Below are 21951 nucleotides of genomic sequence, written 5' to 3'. Positions count from 1 at the left end.
GAAGATTTTCCACACCTCCCTAGGAACTCTCCTAACAGGCCATTCAAAGACTCTAAAACCTCAAATGCACAGCAAGCTTTAACACTGGCCGAAAGCTGTCCAATTTATACCTCCCCAACGTGATTTATTAACACTCGGTGCAGGAGACTTGTCAATTCACACCAGCTGTGTCATCCCCAGCACGAGATGGCAACACATAGACAAATTAAAAATCAATTTTTTTATTAGAAACTATTTTGAAGCATTAGAAGGAATGCGATTTTGAGCTATCTTCCTCACTTTAACAGCAAAGCTCAGTGGACCTACTTATCGGATGAGGAATACATATAAGAACAGATGGGCATTTTTGCCCAGAATCAAGCAAGCTTGCTTTGTGGTGTTGCAGAATCATCCACAGTGAAATACTTTACTCTTTCAGATTCAGAAAATTTCCCCATGGCCCTTGTCTAGTCAGGAGGTATTGTTTGGTTACTGAAAAAAATTTAGTAAGAATAAGTAAGGGAAAAATTCAACCTTTTATCTTTCAATAGACATATAAAGACACATAAAAATAAAAACAATATGAGATCTTGTTGCTTTTCAGTCATTTTGCTTCCCAATTTTACGAGAAAGCAAGAAAGAATTTTTATAAAGTTTTGTTCGTGACAAACACAATAACCTGTTCTGGTCTTGACCCACCACTGAGTAAACAGTGAAAATACTGGAATAACGAAACAACTGGTTTATGAACTTTTCCTTTGTGCTCCCCCTTGGGAATAGGCATCGGGCAGCTTTCCAGCAATAAACAGAACAGGGTCTAAACTTGTGCACGTTTAGGGGTAAGTTGAAGCTAATGAGGAAATCTTAAAAGTGCTGATGGCACTAATGGTCAAAGGATTTACAGATGCAACCAACACACCCCTTTCCTCTCCAGTTCGTGACCCCAAATGGAATAATGTTCACAAAGGGCTGAGCCTCAGACCTGGCCAACAGTCCCCATGTCAGTTTCCCTCTCTTCTGCTTTCTTAGGCTGACAAACATTTTTAAACTCTGCAGTCTGGGGATTCTGCTAAAGATAAGCACATGGTATAGCTCCAAGGACCTCTAGGACATTTTTTGGAACATGGTATTGGATCCTGTTAATGGAAAGAACTTTTGTAAAAGAGCCATCAATCGCAGCAGTCATATTTAAATCCCCAAACAATAATCACTGCTCTAGGCCAAGAAATAAAGGCTGTATTTTGAATAATAATTTTGAGAGCCACTTCTCAAAAAGAGTTTAACACCCTTGGTTTGGGGTCACCTCTGAAACCTAGTGCAACTCGCCTTTTTTACTCACAGCCAGTAAGATCACCATTCCATTCTATAGGACAGACCATTTGTTTTTCTGCCCATGTATGAGGCCCATCTAACAGAAAAAAAAAAAGAACCCTCACATACACTTACTTCGGAGGCCCAGGAGGAAGGGACTGTGCAGAATTTTAAATCAGAAATCTAACGCTTAGGTTAGTAGTGTCAGGTTAAAGGCTCACCCATCCCCAAAGCTAATTCGGTTCTGAACGGTCCCATGGGTGTCTAGTTGAACAGAAGCAGCTAGGAAACCTTAGCAGGCCGAAGCCCAGCCTGGGGAATTGCTGTGACTCCGTGCCAGAAGCTGAGGCTCACCCCAGACTTGGTATCAGATAATACCAACTGCTAGTCTGGATTTCCAGGACTAATCTACTCGAGGTTGGAACTTCCAGGTTCCCTGGTGTCTGTGCTATACAGTGGGAGGACTCTGGGCTTTGTAGATTCTTGCTATGGTTGGCTACTATCGTATTTAATAACACATAGAAGGAGTTTATTCGTAGCGATGATTCATGGGGAAGGGGAATAGAAGCATGGTGGTGGTGGGGGTAACCTAAGAGGAAATAGAAAGCAATCTAAATTTTCTAGAGATGCAGTTATCACAAGTTTCTTTTTCTGGTAATTCTAATGCGAGTTTCTTAAATGTGTTTACAGGTTCTCTAAATTTTAAAGACATTCTATCAATAGTAGCTCTTAAGCACCTGTATTTACTCAGAAGGCTCTTTGGTTTCAAAAGCGGTTCCTTCCCATCTCATCCCCCTCTGATCCTTCTCATCCTGAAACTACTCATATCACTCCTTTCTGCTATGGAGAACTGTGAGGTCTGCCTCTACAGAGCTTCTTAAAAACTCAGGATGACTTCTATTAGGGCAATCCATCCCCAACTCACTGTATTTTAATTTATATTCAAAACGGTCCTCCAGGGAAAGAAAAATACTGACACCCTTCCTCCCCCACATACACACAAATAAACAAATAAAGAACTTAGCATTCACACTGGAATTTAGGACTACAATTGTATTCTACACTAAACACAAATGAACACTAATTTTTACCAAAGTCCACCTCACTGCAAGTTCCTGCAAGACTCACTCAGCACTTAAGGCAGTCTGGGGTTACTGTCTGAATTGCAAAATACACCATTTGGCCAGAAACTGCTCTCAGCTCAAATGCAAGCTGCTTACAAAACATGTGTAAACCATGCTTAAAACAGGCTGCACACATCCACAAAAATCCATTCAAAGCAAAGGTAAGTGGAAAAAAAGTATCACAAATTAGGCTTCTCTTTAAAAACTGGAGGCACTTTTACGGTGTTTCCAAAAGGTAACTGCTTTTTACTTCAGTAAAAGTGGCTTTATGTGACTGGGAGAAGGAGTTGATTTTTTTTTTTTTTCTTTAAACTGAGTGTATAACAGTATTCAATTAGAGAACTGGGTGGGTGGGAGAGCCCACTGGCAAAATCTAACTCAATCACCAGGCCCCGGCGCCCTGGAGAGGCCCACCCAACACACGAGCTAAAATGGAGCCTGAATTTCCTCTCAGACGGAGAGGGTAGTCGCACGAGGTCAGGGTCAAGGTCACCAGCAGGGCAGGCTGCAGCTGCCCGACTGCACTACCCACAACGGGAGGGAAGGCGTTCCATCTCCGTCACAACTGAACAGATAAATCCCTTCTCCGCTCCTACCCTCCCTCTCACCCCGCCAAGATTTTTTTTTTTTTTTTTTGTAAGGAGAGAAGAAAGGAAAATGACCAAATAACCTCACCGCCCTGGTTTTCGCACACCAGCTCATCAGCGCCCAAAGTTGCCATCTAAGGGCAAGTTCGCAGAGAACACTGAAGCCCGTTTTGTCCGAGCAGGGCAAGCCTCTCCCGACCGCCGCCCCGCTCCCCAGGATTCCTGCCTCCTGTCCCTGCCCCCAAGCGCCCCCGAAAAGAGCTGGGAAGCGCGGCGGGCCGGCCATGTGCACGCACACACTTCCACCAACTGCTGCGAGTTTTCTGTGAATCGCGGCGCGGAGCCTCCCAACTCGCCCTCCCAGACTCCGCCGCCTGCTTCCCTCGCACAAAATTTCCCTACACACGCAGCCGCCTGCGAACGATTTTATGTGCATATATATTACATATGTGATATTATCCTCAGAACCTCTAGCGGGCAGGCGAAGAAAGGACTGCACAGGGGCATTTTTTTTTTTTTTAAAGGAAGGGGAAAAAAAGCACAACCCAAGCTCTGTGCGTCGACTCCTGCGTACCGGGAAGGGGAAAGAAAGAGGAATGTTTGCCGAGCGGGCTGCCTGCAAGTGCCCTTGCTCGCCACTTCGGCCGCGGCCCGGGTGACACGGAGGCGCCGGGGGGCGCCCAGCCTGAGTCACCCGCGCCCCCTGCCCGTCCCCCCGGGCCGGCACCGCCGCGGAGATTTCGCGAGGGGGAGATCGATCGCGCTGCCTGTCTGCAGCGGAAACGCACACGCTCACACAACCCGAGCCCGAGACACCATAACCTTAACCCTTCCCCCACTCTCCGTGAACTTCAGGTGACCGACCACGTCGGCCTAACACCCTGGCGGGCGGGCGCTCCGGCTCCGCTCCCGCCCCCAGCCCGGGTTTTGCAGGATCGGGCTCCGAGCAGAGCCAAACCGCCGAGAGAGGGGAGCAGTACGGGGAGGGGGGGCGGTTGGGGGGATTCGGGGGGAGAGAGAAGAGAAATTGACCCTCCGTCTCCCCCGACCCCTCCCTCCGGCGCCTCCGGCGTCCCCTCCTCCCCGTCACCCCGCCCCACGCCTTCTCCCCTGCCCCCTCCTCCCTGCATTCAAGAAGCCGGGCGGCCCCGGGGGATATTTTTAGTTGCTTCTTTCTCCTTCACTTTTAGCTTTAGCAGCATCTCGGAACACTCAAAGCGGAGAAAGATGGGGGGGGGGGGGGATTGAGCTGGAGAGGGAGTGGGGGAAAAGTTAAGAGACTCGCAAAGAAAAGCCGGAGGGAGGGCGGAGAGGGACCGGGGGGCGCGGGTGGAGGAGGGGAAGGGGACCGGGCCGTGCCGGCGGGTGTGTGTCTCCAGTTGGTGTGTGTGGCTGCAGCCGGGGAGGGCTACGATGCACTTTAGTCCTGGACTCTGCTCAGGCTCGCCGGGGAGGGGGGGTCTGAGAGCCCGAGTCTCGCCCGGCTCCGTCTGCTCCGACTGACCCCGCATTTTATTGCGGCCAGGAGCCCTGCTCCTCCCTCCCCTCGGCTCTGCAGGGACCTCGCGCGCCGCGAGCCGCCCTGCCTCCTGCCTCCGCCTCGGCGCAGCTCCCGCACCCCACATCCGCCCGCCGCTGCCCGGCCTCGCCCCCCGCCCGGCCGCCCCGCGCCCCGGCGCGCCCCCTCGCCCCGGCGCCGCGGGAGCAGCCGCCCGGCGGCGCGTGTGTACCCGTGTGTTTGTGTGCGGTGCCCCCACACCCTCCTCGCCGCTCCCGCCTCGCCCGCCCCCGACTCCCCTCCTCCGCCGCCGCCTCCTCCACCTCCGCCTCCGCCTGCTCCTGCCGCTGCCGCCGCCGCCGCTGCCGCCGGCGGCTCCGGGGCCGACCAACCCCGGCGCAACCTTTAGCCGGAGACGGACCTCTCCCTGGATCCCGTCCCCGGCAGGCGGCCGCGCGCCCTCGCTCCGACACCCCCAAACGCCATGTCACGGCCCCCCAGCCCTCCGTGCGCCCCGACCTCCGCACCCTCGGGCACCGGGGATCCGCAAGGGATTTTTTTTTTTTTTTAAAGATTCCAACCTCTCCCACCTCCCCTCCACCCCCCGATTAAAAAAAAAAAAAACCCCGGCATCCACACTACTCCCCTCCTCCCGTCTCTTGCCCCCTCCCCCCAGCCACCCGGAGTGAGGAGGGGGAGGGGGAGGGAAAGGGGGAAAAAGCCCGATCTCAAGGAAAAAAAGAGGGGGGGTGAGAGAAAGAAAGAAAAAGAGAGAGAGAATAGAAAGGGCACGGGGCTGATCATCACCAACATGGCTGCCTCGGCATAGACCTAGACGAGGAGTAACCCGGGCTGTGTCTTTTGTCAGATTCACCTCTGTAACCCTAAACTAATGCAGAGAACGACGGAGGAGGCTGCGGAGAGGAAAGAGGAGAGGGAGGGCGAGAAAACGGCACGAGAGGAGGTGGAGAAGGGATGACTTACGTGAGGGAAGGCGCTTGGGCTGCTCCTGCTTCCTCCTGGGCATTTTCCCCCTTTTCTCACATTCTCCTCCTTGGTTAATGTGAGATCAAATAAACCCCCGTGGGGGCAGAGAGGCAGACACTGGCAGGAGCGGGGAGGTAGTTGGGGGGCGGGCGGGCGGGCAGGGGGAAACCCCTTCTCTCCGGTGTGTGCAATGGGTTGAAGCTTGTTTCCTGGAGCCAGAAGAGGGGTTTTCTTCTTTTCTTTCCTTTCTTTTTTTTTTTTTTCCTTTTTTTTTTTTTTTAATTTTTTGGTCGTGCACCTGGCTTGTCCCCGAGCGTAATATTCTTCAATGGAAACAGATCTAATAGGTGTGAGTGTGTGTGTATGTCCTATGCTCGCGTGTGTGATGGGAGGTATAAATAAATGAGTGCCGGTGCGGCGGTGTCTATGGCCGCGCTCTGTGTCTCCGAGCCCCTAACACTAATGTCGGGATCAAAGGGCAGCGGCGGCGGCAGCACAGCTCACAGCTCGCTCTCGCTCGCGCTCTCTCTCTCTCTTTCTCGCTCTCTCTCTCCTCTCGCGCTCTCTCTCCCTCTGTCACACACACACTCACACACACACACACAGAGGCACAGACTGAAGGAAAGAGCGAGGGCTAGACACACACACACACACAGAGCAAAGAGGAAGGTGCCCTAAGGCTCCCAGGACGGACTCCGCCTGGGATTTGCAACCGCTCTGTCTGGAAAGAATGGGGGGCGCGCGTGCGGGGGTGGGATGGACGTCTTCGAATTTATCCCGCTATTCGCCAGATCTAGGGGGAGAAAAAGTTTTTCCCACTCTTGAAACGAAGATTAGTTCATTATTCTTCTTGATTTTTCAAGAGGAAAAAGGGTTTTCTCTTAACTTTCTTTTTGTTGAGTAAACTACATTTTGTTCTGTATAAAAATTCTTCAGGCTTCTGTCACTCAAAGAACTACTCTCCCATCTCATCACCTGAAGTCTGTGGAGGTGACAGTCTTCCACGCACTCCCCAAAAACGTTCCAATAAAAATAAAGAGAATAAAAAGGTAACATATGGTGAAATCAGTAACTAGGTGGATGGACTAAGCGCCCGGTTTTGAACTGTCCAGTGGAGTTAAAACTGGAAAATGCCTAAATGAAAATTACAGCTCCTTGACAAAGGGGGGATAAATAAGATTAGGTCACCCCGATGGTCGATTTAACTGCTACGTGATACTCCTACAGTGCACACAACAATCTTGACTTCTGAAATTTACTTTTTTCCCTGCTATAATGGAGGTGTGTGAAGCTTACCCTAAAGCAATTCCAGTTTGCATTATGAGCTCAATATAGCAGTTTTCATTAACTGAGGCATACTTTCATTACTTTACAAATCACACATCTTTCTTCAAAGAGAGACATAAAGGGGAAAAAATAGAAAAGGATGGGTCTCACTCCAGCACAGAAGGTATTTGGTGAAAGAGGACTGTTCTCTTTGTGACTTGCAGTCATTTGGATAAAAGTTCACTCAGAGGTTGTTAATGATTTAAACTCCAAAATCTGCTACTATAATTGAAGTAAAAAACGGTCTGAAGAAGAGTTGTTTCATAAAACTCTCTTTGTAAGAGAAAACTTTGAACTTAGCAGAATACATTATATGTCATGAGTCAGATGTAGCGAAAACATTAAAAAGGTGCATTACTTAACTACATCTTCCCTTTTTAGCTTTTTAAAACCTCTGACTCATCATCTTATTATGTTAAATATTTTCTTACAAATTTTAAAATAGATTTTTTTCATCAAAGAAGGTGGAGGCATGGCAAAGATACAGAACATTAAAATGACACTCCATACGCTTATATGGATAGATAACGCCTCTTTGAGGTTCTGACTGAATTCTGACAACTGGAGTGATGTTCAAGACAGTGATGGGGGTTAATTCTGTAAACACCCCTTCAAAAATAACAATAAGCTTTCATATTGCACACTTTTCTTAGAGAAGCTTAAAAAGTGTTTTATCTCCCAAAAGATGTTTTTCATTGATAGCGAAATCTCAGGATGAAGCTCTCATTGCCAACTCCCCTGAAAGATCTAGCTTCCCAGTGACAAGTAATGCTATCTGAAGCAGGTTTTGAAACACCTGCTTGAATTCAATCTAAAACCAAACAGAGAGCAGTCAGGTTTGAAATGGAGCATCAGTGCTTAAACCAACTCTTCCTTGAATATCGGCTTAAGTAAACCGATGGGCTTCTCTGTTGGATCAGTGGTAAAGAATCTGCCTGCCAGTGCAAAAAACTCGGGTTCAATCCCTGGGTCAGGAAGATCCCCTGGAGAAGGAAATGGCATCCCACGCCAGGATTCTTGCCTGGGAAATCCCATGGCCAGAGGAGCCTGGCAGGCTCCAGTCCATGGTGTTGTGAAGAATTGGACACAACTAAGCGACGAAACAGCAACAAACCGGTAGTTAAGTCTCCTCAAGTTCCAACTTGAAGTAGAACTATCTTCCAACTCAGATCAAATTCAACTTAGGCCATGATTTTTGACTACCATCGGTAGCATTGGTCATGATATTAGTATATGAATGGTAAATTAGATACATTTTTACATAGTCTCATTGCCTTGAACATATAGCATCTCTAAACCTACCACAACATGAGCAGAGTGGTCACAGCACTTCACCACTACTCACTCCGAGCCTGTAGCTGGGCTATGGAGGACTATCACTCTGCACAGACACACCATCACCACTTTTTGAATTGCCAGCTCTTTCCAATGCTTCAGTTCAGTTCAGTTCAGTCACTCAGTCGTGTCCGACTCTTTGCGACCCCATGAATCGCAGCACGCCAGGCCTCCCTGTCCATCACCAACTTAAGTACCCTATAAAAGAAAACACACTTTAGGCCTTTCCTCAAAGTAGAGTACATTTCCTGCAACCTTTTAAAGGCATACAGACAAATGCTATCAACATTTAATTATATAGGTGTTCTATCAACAGCCAAAAACATCTTTAATTGAATTTGTCCATACCTCTACCTCTTTCCAAAAATCATTTGAGGTAGCACAGAGCAACAGAAAATGGAAATAAGGTCAGAACGACTTATGTTTTAATCTCAGCTTGGAATCGCTGCTGCAAAGCACCCTTCAAGGGCCCTGCATCTCCCCCTCAAAGCCTAGATGTTTAGGGAACACAAACTGATTTTAACATTTGACTAACCTAAAAATATTAGGAAGATAAATAGCTGGAGGTTACTATAATGGATTTCAAAATCAAGTGGATAAATAATTCGGGAAATATGTATCTTTTGGATGCCTTTTCTCATGAACTTGGATTACTGTCGAGTATGGTCATCAAGTTGTAATATTCTATTTGATTCACCCTTGTGGCCCAAGCTTTTGAAAGCATATTTTATCTTAATAATTAAACTAGTCTCTCCACCTCCATCTCTATCACCTCTCAAATGTAAGATTAAGATAGATTTTCTCAGAACTGTACATTCTAAGATGATGTTTCATAAACACTCACTCTCCTAGGAGTAATTCTATCCTTCCCCAAATCTTCCTAAGGGTAGTAGACAGGGGAGCACCCTCCCTAGAATAATGTGTGGTCTAGAGAAGTCCTTGAGGTCAAAACTCTTTTCAGAATATTATTCGCCCTTTTATCCACGTTGACTGATGCTTTAAAGCAATCGTAATAAAATGCTGGCAACTTAACAGCTCAAATCAAGACAATGGCACAAAAATGTGTTGTATTAGTAGTCATTCTCTTCATCACTTAAGAGAAAAAAGAAGAGGTTCATTTAAGAATGTCCTTGATGGAGTAGTAAAAGTTATTAATTTTATTAAATCTCAACCCTTGAGTGCAAGACTTTTAAATATATTCTTTGTGACAAAATGTTAGGTACATATAAAGTACTTGTGCTGCACACTGAAGTACATCGTCATCTCAAGGAAAATCACTCTTGAGATGGTTTGATACAGCTGCTTTTTCCATGGAATATTATTTTTACTTGAAAGAATGACTGACAAACTGTGATTATTCAGACTTGAGTATTTCTCCAAAAATGACTGAAGTGAGCCTGTAACTTCAAAGAAAACAATTCATGATATTTTTGGCAATGATAACATTTGTAGTTAGGAGTGAAAAGTAGAATTTTAGACAATTGTTCTATCACTGTGACTTTCAACAGCTTCCTGATATAGACTTTTCTGATGAGATTCATAGTGATATTAATGAATGTGACTTTTTGATATTGTGTCAACCTTTTGGAAGAACTGAAGAACTCAGTATCTTCCAAATGACCAATACATGATGTTACAAAATCATATTGTAGTAAAGATCTATTTAAAGTACAAGATAAACCAAAGGATTTTAACATAACAGTGTAAAAAGGTCATTGACATGGTTTCAAATTCCACACTGTCAGTAACTTTTAAGAAACTACCACTCATCAAGTTTTACTGTTACATCAAAGAAAAATATCTACAATCATCTGAAAAAGCTATTAAAATCTTCCTCCCTTCTTCTAACTACATATCTGTGTGAGGCTCGATTTTCTTCTTGTGTGTCTTTAACCAAAGCAACATATCACAAGAGATTGAAAGCAAACACAGATAGGAGAATCCAGCTTGTCTTCTAATAAGTCAGACATGGTAGAGATTTGCAGAAATGTAAACTAATGCCACTCTTTTCGCTAATTTTTTTTTTGTTTTGAAAAGTCTATTTTTCATAAGAATGTGTTAACTTGAATTACACTTATTGTTGTCATTATATAGGAATTAATAAATAATTATTTTAGAAATTCCACAGTGGTTATATAGTAAATATCAAGTCATAACCCACATAAACAACAGTTCTTTGGTATCCTCAATAATTTTAAGAGTACAAAAGATCCCTAATTCCAAAAAGTTTGAGAACCACTGCCCTAGAAATAAGTTGAGATACAATTAAGGGACCAAAGAAATTCTATGGGTGTTTTACTTGTCTCCAAACCCAACTGTAAATATGTTACACTTCTCAAAAAAATGAAGCCCTCTTATCTCCAGGAAATGAAAGTTGGTTCTGTATGTCCCAAGACGGGCTTCTCTTATGAGATTTCTTATGAAATGCAGAGAGGATGTATTAGAATTCTCCAGAGAAAAAAACAGTTGAAAGAATTCGCCTGCAATGCAGGAGGCGCATGAGATACAGGTTTGATCCCTGGGTTGGGAAGATCCCCTGGAGGAGGGCATGGCAACCCACTCCAATATTCTTGCCTGGAGAATCCCATGGATAGAGGAGCCTGGAGGGCTGTAATCCGCAGGGTTACGCAGAGTGGGACACAACTGAAGCAGCTGAGCACGCACTCTTTCATTCATTCATTTACTTATTTATTTATTACAGGATTGACTCATGAGGTTATGGAAGCCAAGAAGTCCCATGACCAGCTGTCAGAGAACAGGAAAGCCAATAGTATAATTCAGAGTCAAATGGCCCGAGAACTGGGGAAGGCAATCGTATAAGTCCATGTCTGAGTTCCAAAGGCCGAGAACCAGGAGCTGCAGTGTCCAAGGTCGGGAGAAGAGGGATGTTTCAGTTCAAGCAGCAAGAGTGAATTTGCCTTTCCTCTGCCATTTTGTTCTATTCAGGCCCTCTGTGGATTGGACTATGCCTGCCTTCGCAGGTGAGGACAATCTTCTCTACTCAGTCTGTGGATTCAAATGCTCATTTCTTCTGGAAACACCCTCACAAACACACCTAGAGATATTAATAACACCAGCTATCTGGGCATCCCTTAGCCCACCCAGTCTTATGGACACACAAAATGAACTATCATAGAGGGCAGGCTTCCCTGATAGCTCAGTTGGTAGAGAGTCCGCCTATAATGCAGGAGACCCTGGTTCAATTCCTGGGTCAGGAAGATCTGCTGGCGAAGCGGTAGGCTACCCACTCCAATATTTTTGGGCTTCCCTTGTGGCTCAGCTGGTAAAGAATCCACCTGCAATGTGGGAGACCTGGCTTTGATCCCTGGGTTGGGAAGATCCCCTGGGAGAAGGGAAAGGCTATCCACTCCAGTGTTCTGGCCTGGAGAATTCCTCGGGTTGTATAGTCCATGAGGTCGCAAAGAGTCAGACTATTTCACTTCACTTCACTTCATAGAGGGCAAGTAGGTATTCACCAAGTGCTATTGGTACAGGTTGTTCAGCTGGGTGGAGACGCTGGTTATTCTGAACAGAGGACCCAACCCTCTTCTGATCTCAGACCCTTTAGGACAAGAACACCACCTCTCTCTCTTTCTTAAGGCCTGAGCTATCTGCCTCAAGAGTTAAAACAGGGACTCTCTTAACCCCCATAGTGCTTCAGGTCTGACATTTTAAATAATGAGTGCCTGTCCCAAGGCAGAGATATGTGTCTGGCATCTCTCCTGGCCTGAACCTCACATGTTATAAATCAATATCTGGTGACGATGACCAGCCATCACACACAGAGAGGGGAGGCTTTTGTTATCATGTGTGCGTATGTTCTGAAGAGGCCAGGGCCTAGCTAGGATCAGCAAGTTTTGTCACTATTTGGACTCACCATGTTTTCAAAGGTTGTGGGTGGACAGGCACATGACCTGGCAGAGAAGCTGGCAAAGGTAACGTTTCTGGGCATTTTGGAGGCCTTCCATCCAAATTCTCATGTTTGGGGTCTTTCCGTTAAACTTCTTCCTGATAGTTCTCCAACTGAACACCGACTGGGAGTACAAGTCATATTTAGATTTAGTAAGTTCCTGATCTTTGCCCTCTGTGGCTTCTGTTTCTCTTACCTTCCTAAAATGACTGAGACTCATTCTTTACTTATTTATTCCAACCTTGAACCCCAGCTGAATGTTAAGCCCCTGTCTCCCAAGCCTCATTGCTAGGATCCATAACATCTCTACCAGTTTAGCTTCCCTGGGCCTCACTTTTTTTTTTTTAATCTGCAATGGATGAAAAAACTCCCCTAAGCAACTGCCCCCCACCACCATTTTCATGCATTTTTCCAGCTGATTTGTCTGGTCACTTAATGTGCTTCTTTGCTGCCTGACCCAGTCACCCTCTGACCTGCCTCAAATCATACTGCTGTCTCCTTGCAAGACTTGCCTTGTGGTTTCTCTCAGAGCCCTTCTCTGGCTACAGTCATCTCTGATTCAGTGTCTCTACAATGTCTGTCTTCCTTGAATTGGTTCTTCTTGCCATCTTCTTCTCCCACCATGGGGCACCCACCCAGGGCCTCTCGGTAAGGTTGTTTACCCCACTCCCAGGTCAAGGAACGCCCTGCTTAGACTATAGGATCGTAGGGCCTAATGCTACAAGAATAACATGGAACAGAATGATAACACTTTCCAGTTCATGATTGTTGGTGATGAGCAATAAAATGGGAGCAGAAACCAATCAGAAAGTTTTCTGTGGGTTTCCCTATATTCTTTCCTCCATGATTTCTGTCTTTGTAGTCAGTAGTTTTGCCAAATTTTATGTAGTCAGATATCGCATTGACAGAAAGACCAATTTACCTTGAGCTTCAGCCGTGTCTTGGTTATTGAAGGATTGGCGATTTCTTTTTTATTGGATTACAAGTCATTTCATACAAAACAGCAAATTATAATGCCATGGGAATCAGCTATTACATGCTCTCTCACTTCCATCACTTAATCTCATACTTTATTATTTTTAATAAAGAGGAAAAATAGAGCTTCGAATTAGAATCACAGAACTTTGTGGCCAGAAGGTACTTGCAGACCACTTGGTTTATCCCTGGTATTTCACAGACAAAGAACTTAGAGGGACTGAAACAGTGGGGGGTGATGCATCTAGCTGAGTTCTCATTAGCGGCTGCCTGCTATTCCAGAAAAATAGAGCTCAAACATAGGATAATGTGATAGCTTCTTTGTCCGGCCTAATGGATTTAAGTAAACCTACAAGAACTTACAAGCATTTGATGTAGCAACACACAAAATGAGGAAACCGAGTGCCTTTAAATATTGTACCTGGAAAACTCAGCTTAGGTTTATTATTTTACTAGCTTCTAGAAGGTTCTTTTAAATGAATAAAGGACAGCTATGGGGATGACAAGAAACTTTTAAAATTACAAAGAAAAATTCACAAATCGTAGCGATGGACTCTATCTACATGGAGAATACAGATGCTGTTGATAAAAAATGGAAAACTTCAAAATAAAAACAGGGGAGAGGAAGTTAACGTTCTGAGCAGAAACGTTGCAAACATTTCAAAATAAAATGTTTATACCACCATGAAGAGAGAGTTTATGAAGCCCAGCTTCAGATCCCGTGTTACCCCATGGTAGACTTGGCCTTCGCTGATTGTCTTACAGAAGTCTTTCAGTGAGGGTCGCAGGTACTTCGGAAGGATGTCAATGTACCAGTGCAAATCTATTACCCTTAAGGCAGAAACCATGAGTCACCAACCCCGCTCCCTGACAGCAGGTCAAAGGGTCGTTTTCATGTTGGAAGAATGGGCCCTCTTACAGCAGCAGCTTTGGAAACCTCATTCTCCCTCCACGTTGCATTCAGGAGTCCCCATTCAAGGGACACCGGGAAAGTGGAACACTGTGAAATGTTCAGGATCAAAAAAAACCCAATACCTCCTAATTGCTCAAAACAACAGAGAGGAACAGCATGGCTGAACCACAATATACACACTTGTCCTGGCATCTGAAGCCCGACTGGTTCAGCAAGTGTCCTCCTCTTAGTAAACAGACTCTGGTGAAGGGATTAACAAGTTCGTGTGGAGTTACACTCTGACACAGGAGCTGCACCGGGACGTTTTACTGTGGGAAACCAGAGGCCCAGGGGACTGGCCGCCATACAGCTCCCGCTGAAGATGTCCTGAAAAACAGACTCCAGGCATCGCAGGAATTACTGAATTTCCAAAGGTCATGCCTCTAGAAATTTGCACACAAGGAGGTGCAAACTCCGTCTGCGCCAGTTGTTTGTTGTTTTAGAGAAAGGTTAGGTTGCTTCAGGCATTTTTCTTTCTTTTCTTCACATATTCCAACTTCTCAGAGACTTTGCTTCTTTGTAGGGTGTCTATGAGAAGCTTTGTTGTGCCTTGGCATAATATAAATGTTTTGTCCAGCAGTATTTCTGTCTGAGATCAACAAAGTGACATATGGCAAAGAAGGGATGAGGGAGGGCACACTGCACCGACAAGGGCTGTCTAATTCATCTTCACATCAACTCTTTGAACCTTTTTCCTTTTTTTTTTCTTCACTTAATGGCTGGGGAAACTGAGGCGCACCCATTTAAGACACTACTCGAGGCCACTTTCACTTGCGGCTATAGACATTATAATTTGATGACCAGTGATCTCTCGCCATCAATCAGGCAGAAACCCTAGTGACAGATGGGCCAGGCGTCATGCCCTAGAGGCCAAGAGATTTCAGCTTTTTCTAAAATTGAAGAATAGTTGATTTACCATGTTGTGTTAATTTCTACTGTGTAGCAAAGTGACTCCATTATACATAATATAAACATTTTTTTCACATTGTTTTCTATTCTGGGTTATTCTAGGCTATTGAACATAGTTCCCTGTGCTATATGGTAGGACCTCGTTGTCTATCCATTCTGTATATAAGACACCCTGACTTTTTGTCTAGGAGAGAAGGGATAAGCCTATATGCCCTGATACTCTCTCCAGGAAATGTTTCCGGTTTCCTGAAAGACAAGTCCGAGCTCCCATGTAGACATCCATTGTTGCAAAGAAGCAAGTCATCTCTGCAAGCAACCAGAACGGTGACCAGCAGAGATGGACATGGGCCTCCCTGTGCACTGCTGAGATCGCATCGTACTGGCTTGTCCATCTTTGTCTCCTCCATTCTCCTCCCTCCCTGCCCGATTCCGAGCCCTAGGAACTGACCTTTAGTGACTGCATCACTTCTCTGTCTGGCTTGATGTACAGTTGGCTCAGCCAATAGCAGGTATACTTGTGGGAGGGAAAATAGTAGGAGGGCAGAGGGGTAGGCATATTTCTTTTTCTTCCTCCCTGCTTTGATGCCTTGTCTCTGAGTGTAGCTCTGTCTCTTCATGAATACAGCGCAGCTCAGACATCACTGAACTTGCGATAGATTATTTCCTCCCCCTGTTTTTTCAGCTTTAGATGTGGTAATGGCTCTCCATCATTGCCAGCCTCTGGATCCCTCATCAGCCCTCATATATTCCCATAACCTCACCCACATCCCGATAAGCAGTCCCTTGGTTAAAGTCTCATCATTTGAATCATCTGAGGTGAATTTCATTCACTGCCCAAATCGGGACTGATCCAAGCTCCTTTCATTCATTCCCCAAATATTTAATAAGCATTGTCTTTAGTCGCTCTGCCACTGCTGCTGCTAAGTCGCTTCAGTCGTGTCCGACTCTGTGTGACCCCATAGACGGCAGCCCACCAGGCTCCCCCGTCCCTGGGATTCTCCAGGCAAGAACTCTGGAGTGGGTTGCCATTTCCTTCTCCAATGCACGAAAGTGAAAAGTGAAAGGGAAGTCGCTCAGTCGTGTCTGACTTTTGGCAACTCCATGGACTGCAGCGCACCAGGCTCCTCCGTCTCTCAATCGTGCCCAACTCTGTACAGCTCATGGACTGTAGCCTCCTCTGTTTGTGGCGATTCTCCAGGCAAGAATACCGGAGTGGGTTGCCATTCCTGCCTCCAGCAGATCTTCCCAACCCAGGGGTTGAACCCAGGTCTCCCAAACTGCAGGCAGATTGTTTACTGTCTGACCCACCAGGGAAGCCCTTAATAAGCATTACTCTGTGCCAAACACTGCAGAAACTATTGGGAATACCATGGTGAGCAGATAGGTATTATCCTTGACCCTGAGAATTTACAGAACTCCAGGGCTCATTTTAGCTAACCCTTCTTTGCTATTTCCCATGAAACTAAAAACTCCCTCTTTCTTGTGGTTTTTAAAGTATGGAAAATTTCCAGGTCAGCCAAGAACTCAGAACAGGGAACAAGGCTACATGAGAGGTAACAATAGACCCTGGCCCAGTATTGGCTTCCCGAATGATGCTAGTGGTAAGGAATATGCATGCCAAAGCAGTAGACACAAGAGGCCCAGGTTCAATCCCCGGGTTGGGAAGATCCCCTGGGGAAGGAAATGGTAACCCACTCCAGTATTCTTGCATGGAAAAATCCCACGGACAAAGCAGCCTGGTGGGCTACAGTCTGTGGGGTTGTAAAGAGTCGGATGCAGCTGACCACTTGTGAGCTCAATTGGCCTGATATTAGGCACATAATTAGTAGAAGCTATGAACTGAATTTTGTCTCCCCCCAAATTTCTATGTTGAAGCCCTCAATGTGATGATATTTAGACATAAGGCCATGAGGCTGGGTTACTCAGGACAGGATTAGTGCCCTTTGAGAAAGACACACCAAAGAGCTCTCACTTTCTCTGCCTCTTTGTCTCTCTCTTCCTCCTTCTCAGGAAAGGCCATGTGAGGGTGCAGCAGTCTGACAGCCATCTGCAAGCCAGGAAGAGAGTCCTGACCAGAACCTGGGCATGCTGGCATCCTCAGCTCAGACCTCCCAGTCTCCAGGACTGTGAGAAAATTGATGTCTGTTGTTTGAGCCAGCCAGTATACGGTATGTTGTTATGGCAGCCCCAGCTGACTGATACGGTAGATGAAAAAAAAAGCAAACAGAATCAGTTTCCCAAAGGAAGTCTTCAGTTCAGTTCAGTTCAGTCACTCAGTTGTGTCCGACTCTTTGCGACCCCATGAATTGCAGCATGCCAGGCATCCCTGTCCATCACCACCTCCCGGAATTCACTCAGACTCACGTCGATCAAGTCAGTGATGCCATCCAGCCATCTCATCCTCTGTCGTCCCCTTCTCCTCCTGCTCCCAATCCCTCCCAGCATCAGAGTCTTTTCCAATGAGTCAGCTCTTCGCATGAGGTGGCCAAAGTACTGGAGCTTCAGCTTTAGCATCATTCCTTCCAAAGAACACCCAGGGCTGATCTCCTTTAGAATGCACTGGTTGAATCTCCTTGCAGTTGACCCTCTGCAATCTAGGACCATCTCAGTTCTGAGCTCTGAATAAATTCCAAGTGACCTAAACAGAACTGCCAAGGGGGCCATGTTTGTCTCCAGGACCCATTCCTTACATTTTCTCTGTCCTTTCTCCTCCTCCGACTTCCACATATTTGGTGACTTTTTACCTTCTCAGCACTCCTTTTAGCCCAGGAACACCCACTGTGCTGCTCACCAAACCTACCCTCTCCTTTTTTCTTTTGGCCATGTTTTGAGGTTTGCAAGATCTTGGTTCCTTGACCAGGGATTGAACCTGTGCTCCCTGCAGTGGAAGCATGGAGTCTGAACCACTGGATGGCTAGGGAAGTCCCCAAACCTACCTCTTGCTGACAGGAGGAGCTCATAGTCTTTCTTCATCCAGAATACAGCTGTTCCCTTGTTGCCCATCTCCCAAGGTAGCATCATGCTTTTATTTCCCCCAAAATGATAGCCAATGGAATAAAGAGGGCTATTCATTTTTTTTTAACTTTTGGCATTGTTGAAACATATTGCCATAATTAAAGTTTTTTAATTTAAAAATTGTAAACAGTTAGGTGTATTAGCTGCTCTATGCCAGCGTCTTCAACAGTGCAAATAGCTTATACTTTGGTTTCTTCCAATAGGGATACACATAAAGGAGCCCAAAAGTACAAGATATCACAGAATAAACATGGCCATCTTTCTGGAATGCTCCTTTCACTCAAATATTTGTTGGCAGAGAGTTATGTAATTTAATGTTCAAATAACTTAAAACATGCTTTAGGCACCTTGGTTTTTCTCCTAGAAAATGGGTAATGACAGCATTGTCTTTTCCCTAGGACACTGGCTTACAGGAATCCAGTGTGTGAAGCTGTGAGCCCAGTAACTGTTCCTTGTGGCACAGACTCTGTCATGAGGGCCAAACTCTAAATGCATTTTAAGTTACAGTGCAAGGCCTTGGGACTTCCCTGGCAGTCCAGTGGTTTAGACTCTGGCTTCCAACGCATGGGGTGTGGGTTCAATCCCTGGTTGGGGCGTTAGCATCCTGCATGCTGCAGGGTGCAGCCAAAAATGAACCAACACTGGAGTGGGAAGCCATTCCCCACTCCAAAGGATCTTCCTGACCCAGGGATGGAACCTGGGTCTCCCGGATTGCAGGCAGATTCTTTACTGTCTAAGTCACCAGGGAAGCCCCAAAGACCTACACACAGCATTATAAATCAACTACACTTCAATAAAAAAATTTTTTTTAATGCAAGGTCTCAAAGAAATTGTTCCCGGAACCCTCTTCAGTCTCTATCCCTACATTCCCAGAGGATGAGTTTTCATTTTCTTTGACTACTAGAGGAAAAGTTTGAATATATTACCTCTGCTTTCTAGACTCCCCATGCTTTATCCCAGAGCAGCAACTTTAATAGCAGGAATTTTAGGCATTGTGGCATTCATTCAGTTATAAATTTCACTTATAAAACATTTATTGAGGTTTTCATGATTTGATTTGTTTTAAACCAACCTATTCTCCCTCTTCAACCCCCATTGTTGTGCCCGAAGCAAAATAAATGACCCAGTGTTATTTGGCATTCATCTGACATAAATCATAACCCACGTTGGATTGCTTGCAAGTCTGTCTTACAGTCCTATGGAAAAAGTATAGTTCTCAGAGAGGACAGCTCTTTCCCTTTTAATACTTCTCTTTGTCTAAAACAGATAGGTAAGCAAAATCTAAAAATATAATAATAATATAAAAAACAAAATTTATTTTATAAACCCAGACTTTCTCTGAATTCAGAGAAGGAATGTTACACCAGAAAACCATACCAAACCCAAACAAAACAAAGCCCACATATACAAATTTTGATAATGTTTAACCAAGTCTTAAGTTGAAATCTTATCCTTGAAAGGACTAAGGTCATGAGACAAGTCCAGTTGTCTCCATGTACTTTCAATGAATGAATGCTTTTAGTTATACAGTATTTCAAGTACCTGTGTCACCCTGTTAGTTACTATATCAGACAACACATTTAACTTGACATGAAACATACTCAATAATTAATAGCAGAAAATGCAGAACAATAGCCAATAAACATCCTAGGCCAACTAAGCTTTGGGAATACAGTATAAAAAAGGAAACATGCTTGCTACTGTCGTGAAGCAAATATAATGACAAGTCACCATCTTTTTAGTAAAATGTTTCTAAGGAAAATACCTAAGGACCTAATCCAGTTATTTCTGTTTAAAAATTAACAAAACAAAATAACTAAATGTATGAATTTGGGGAAAAATGATAAACGTGATAAAATCTATTTCAGATGCGTTGGTCAAAGAGTTTGAATCTTATTGAAAATTCTTTAGGTACATTAATCACCTAAATTGACAGCTCATTTACAACTGAGTAACTTATCTAAATGGACTGCTAAGGTTGGAGGGTGGCAAGTGCATTGCTCACTGTTGAACAGGTCAGTTAGGCCACCTCCTGTTTCTCAACTCCAGGAACTGTGGACCCTTTGTCACATGCCTTCCCATCTTTTAAGAGAAACAGGAAATCTAAATTTTGTTGCAAAATCTCCAAGCAGTGAGACATACATACCAAACAAATTATCAGTACAGCTCAGTTCAGTCACTCAGTTGTGTCAAACTCTTTGTGACCCAATGGACTTCAGCACACCAGGCTTCCCTGTCCATCACCAACTCTGGAGGCTTACTCAAACTCATATCCATCGAGTCAGTGATGCCATCCAACCATCTCATCCTCTGTCATCCCCTTCTCCTCCCACCTTCAATCTTTCCCAGCATCAGGGTCTTTTCAAATCAGTCAGTTCTTCACATCAGGTGGCCAAAGTATTGGGAGTTGCAGCTTCAGCATCAGTCCTTTCAATGAATATTCAGGACTGATTTCCTTTAGGATGGACTGGTTGGATCTCTTTGCAGTCCAAGGGAATCTCAAGAGTCTTTTCCAAAACCACAGTTCAAAAGCATCAATTCTTCAGTGCTCAACTTTCTTTAGAGTCCAAATCTCACATCCATACATGACTACTGGAAAAACCAAAGCTTTGACTAGACAGAACTTTGTTGGCAAAGTAATGTCTCTGCTTTTTAATAAGCTGTCTAGGTTGGTCGTAGCTTTTCTTCCAAGGAGCAAGTGTCTTTTCATTTCATGGCTGCAATCACCATCTACAGTGATTTTGGAGCCCAGAAAAATAAATTCAGCCACTGTTTCCACTGTTTCCCCATCTATTTGCCATGAAGTGATGGGACCAGAGGCCATGATCTTCATTTTCTGAATGCTGAGTTTTAAGCCAGCTTTTTCACTCTCCTTTTTCACTTTCATCAAGAGTCTTTTTAGTTCTTCGCTTCCTGCCATAAGGGTGTGTTATCTGCATATCTGAGGTTATTGACATTTCTCCCAGCAATCTTGACTCCAGCTTGTGCTTCATCCAGCCCAGCATTTCTCATGATGTACTCTGCATAGAAGTTAAATAAGCAGGCTGACAGTATACAGCCTTGACACACACCTTTCCCAATTTGGAACCAGTCTGTTGTTCCATGTTCAATTCTAACTGTTGCTTCTTGATCTGCATACAGATTTGTCGGGAGGCAGGTCAGGTGGTCTGGTATTCCCATCTCTTTCAGAATTTTCCACAGTTTGGTGTGACCCACACAGTCAAAAGTCAACAAAACAGAAGTAGATGTTTTTCTGGAACTCTCTTGCTTTTTCAGTGATCCAACGAATGTTGGCAATTTGATCTCTGGCTCCTCTGCCTTTTCTAAATCCAACTTGAACATCTGGAAGTTCATGGTTCACATACTGTTGAAGTCTGGCTTGGAGAATTTTGAACATTACTTTGCTAGTGTGTGAGATGAGTGCAATTGTGTGGTAGTTTGAGTATTCTTTGGCATTGCCTTTCTTTGGGATTAGAATGAAAACTGACCTTTTCCAGTCCTGTGGCCACTGCTGAGTTTTCCAAATGTGCTGGCATATTGAGTGCAGCACTTTCACAGCATCATCTTTTAGGATTTGAAATAGCTCCACTGGAATTCCTTCACCTCCGCTAGCTTTGTTTGTAGTGATGCTTCCTAAGGCCCACTTGACTTCACATTCCAGGATGTCTAATTCTAGGTGAGTGATCACATCATTGTGGTTATCTGGGTCATGAAGATCTTTTTTGTACAGTTCTTCTGTATATTCTTGCCACCTCTTCTTAATATCTTCTGCTTCTGTTAGAAGCAAATTGTATCATAGGTCAAATCTGTGGACCACCAGTTTTCAATCTCCTCTGTATATTTGCATAGCTCCCAATAAATCATTGTAACTCATACATTGTATTTAACTTATATACATCAGACCAAAAATAAATAAGGCCCTCAAATATCATGGTGTATTACAGATTCATAGACTCTTCACATGAGGAGTTGGTTAATACCTATCTAGGGTAACTATCTAGTCTAGCGTCTGGTTTGGTCATCCCAAGTAATGAGGCTGACTG

The 21951-nt window shown here is 44.8% G+C and overlaps 1 protein-coding gene across 1 annotated transcript in view; it reads right to left on the bottom strand.

The window, feature by feature from the left end:
- Positions 1–5544, bottom strand: part of ZNF827 (zinc finger protein 827) — a 188751-nt gene extending 183207 nt beyond the window's left edge. The window contains exon 1 of the mRNA XM_052654889.1: positions 5484–5544. Within this exon, the coding sequence (XP_052510849.1) occupies positions 5484–5526 (43 nt within the window). The 5' untranslated portion in view covers positions 5527–5544. The remainder of the gene's footprint in view (positions 1–5483) is intronic.
- Between the last annotated feature and the right edge of the window lie 16407 nt (positions 5545–21951).

Source organism: Budorcas taxicolor, chromosome 17, assembly GCF_023091745.1.
Source record: "Budorcas taxicolor isolate Tak-1 chromosome 17, Takin1.1, whole genome shotgun sequence".
Lineage (NCBI taxonomy): Eukaryota > Metazoa > Chordata > Mammalia > Artiodactyla > Bovidae > Budorcas > Budorcas taxicolor.
This window is presented reverse-complemented; position numbering and strand designations above follow the sequence as displayed.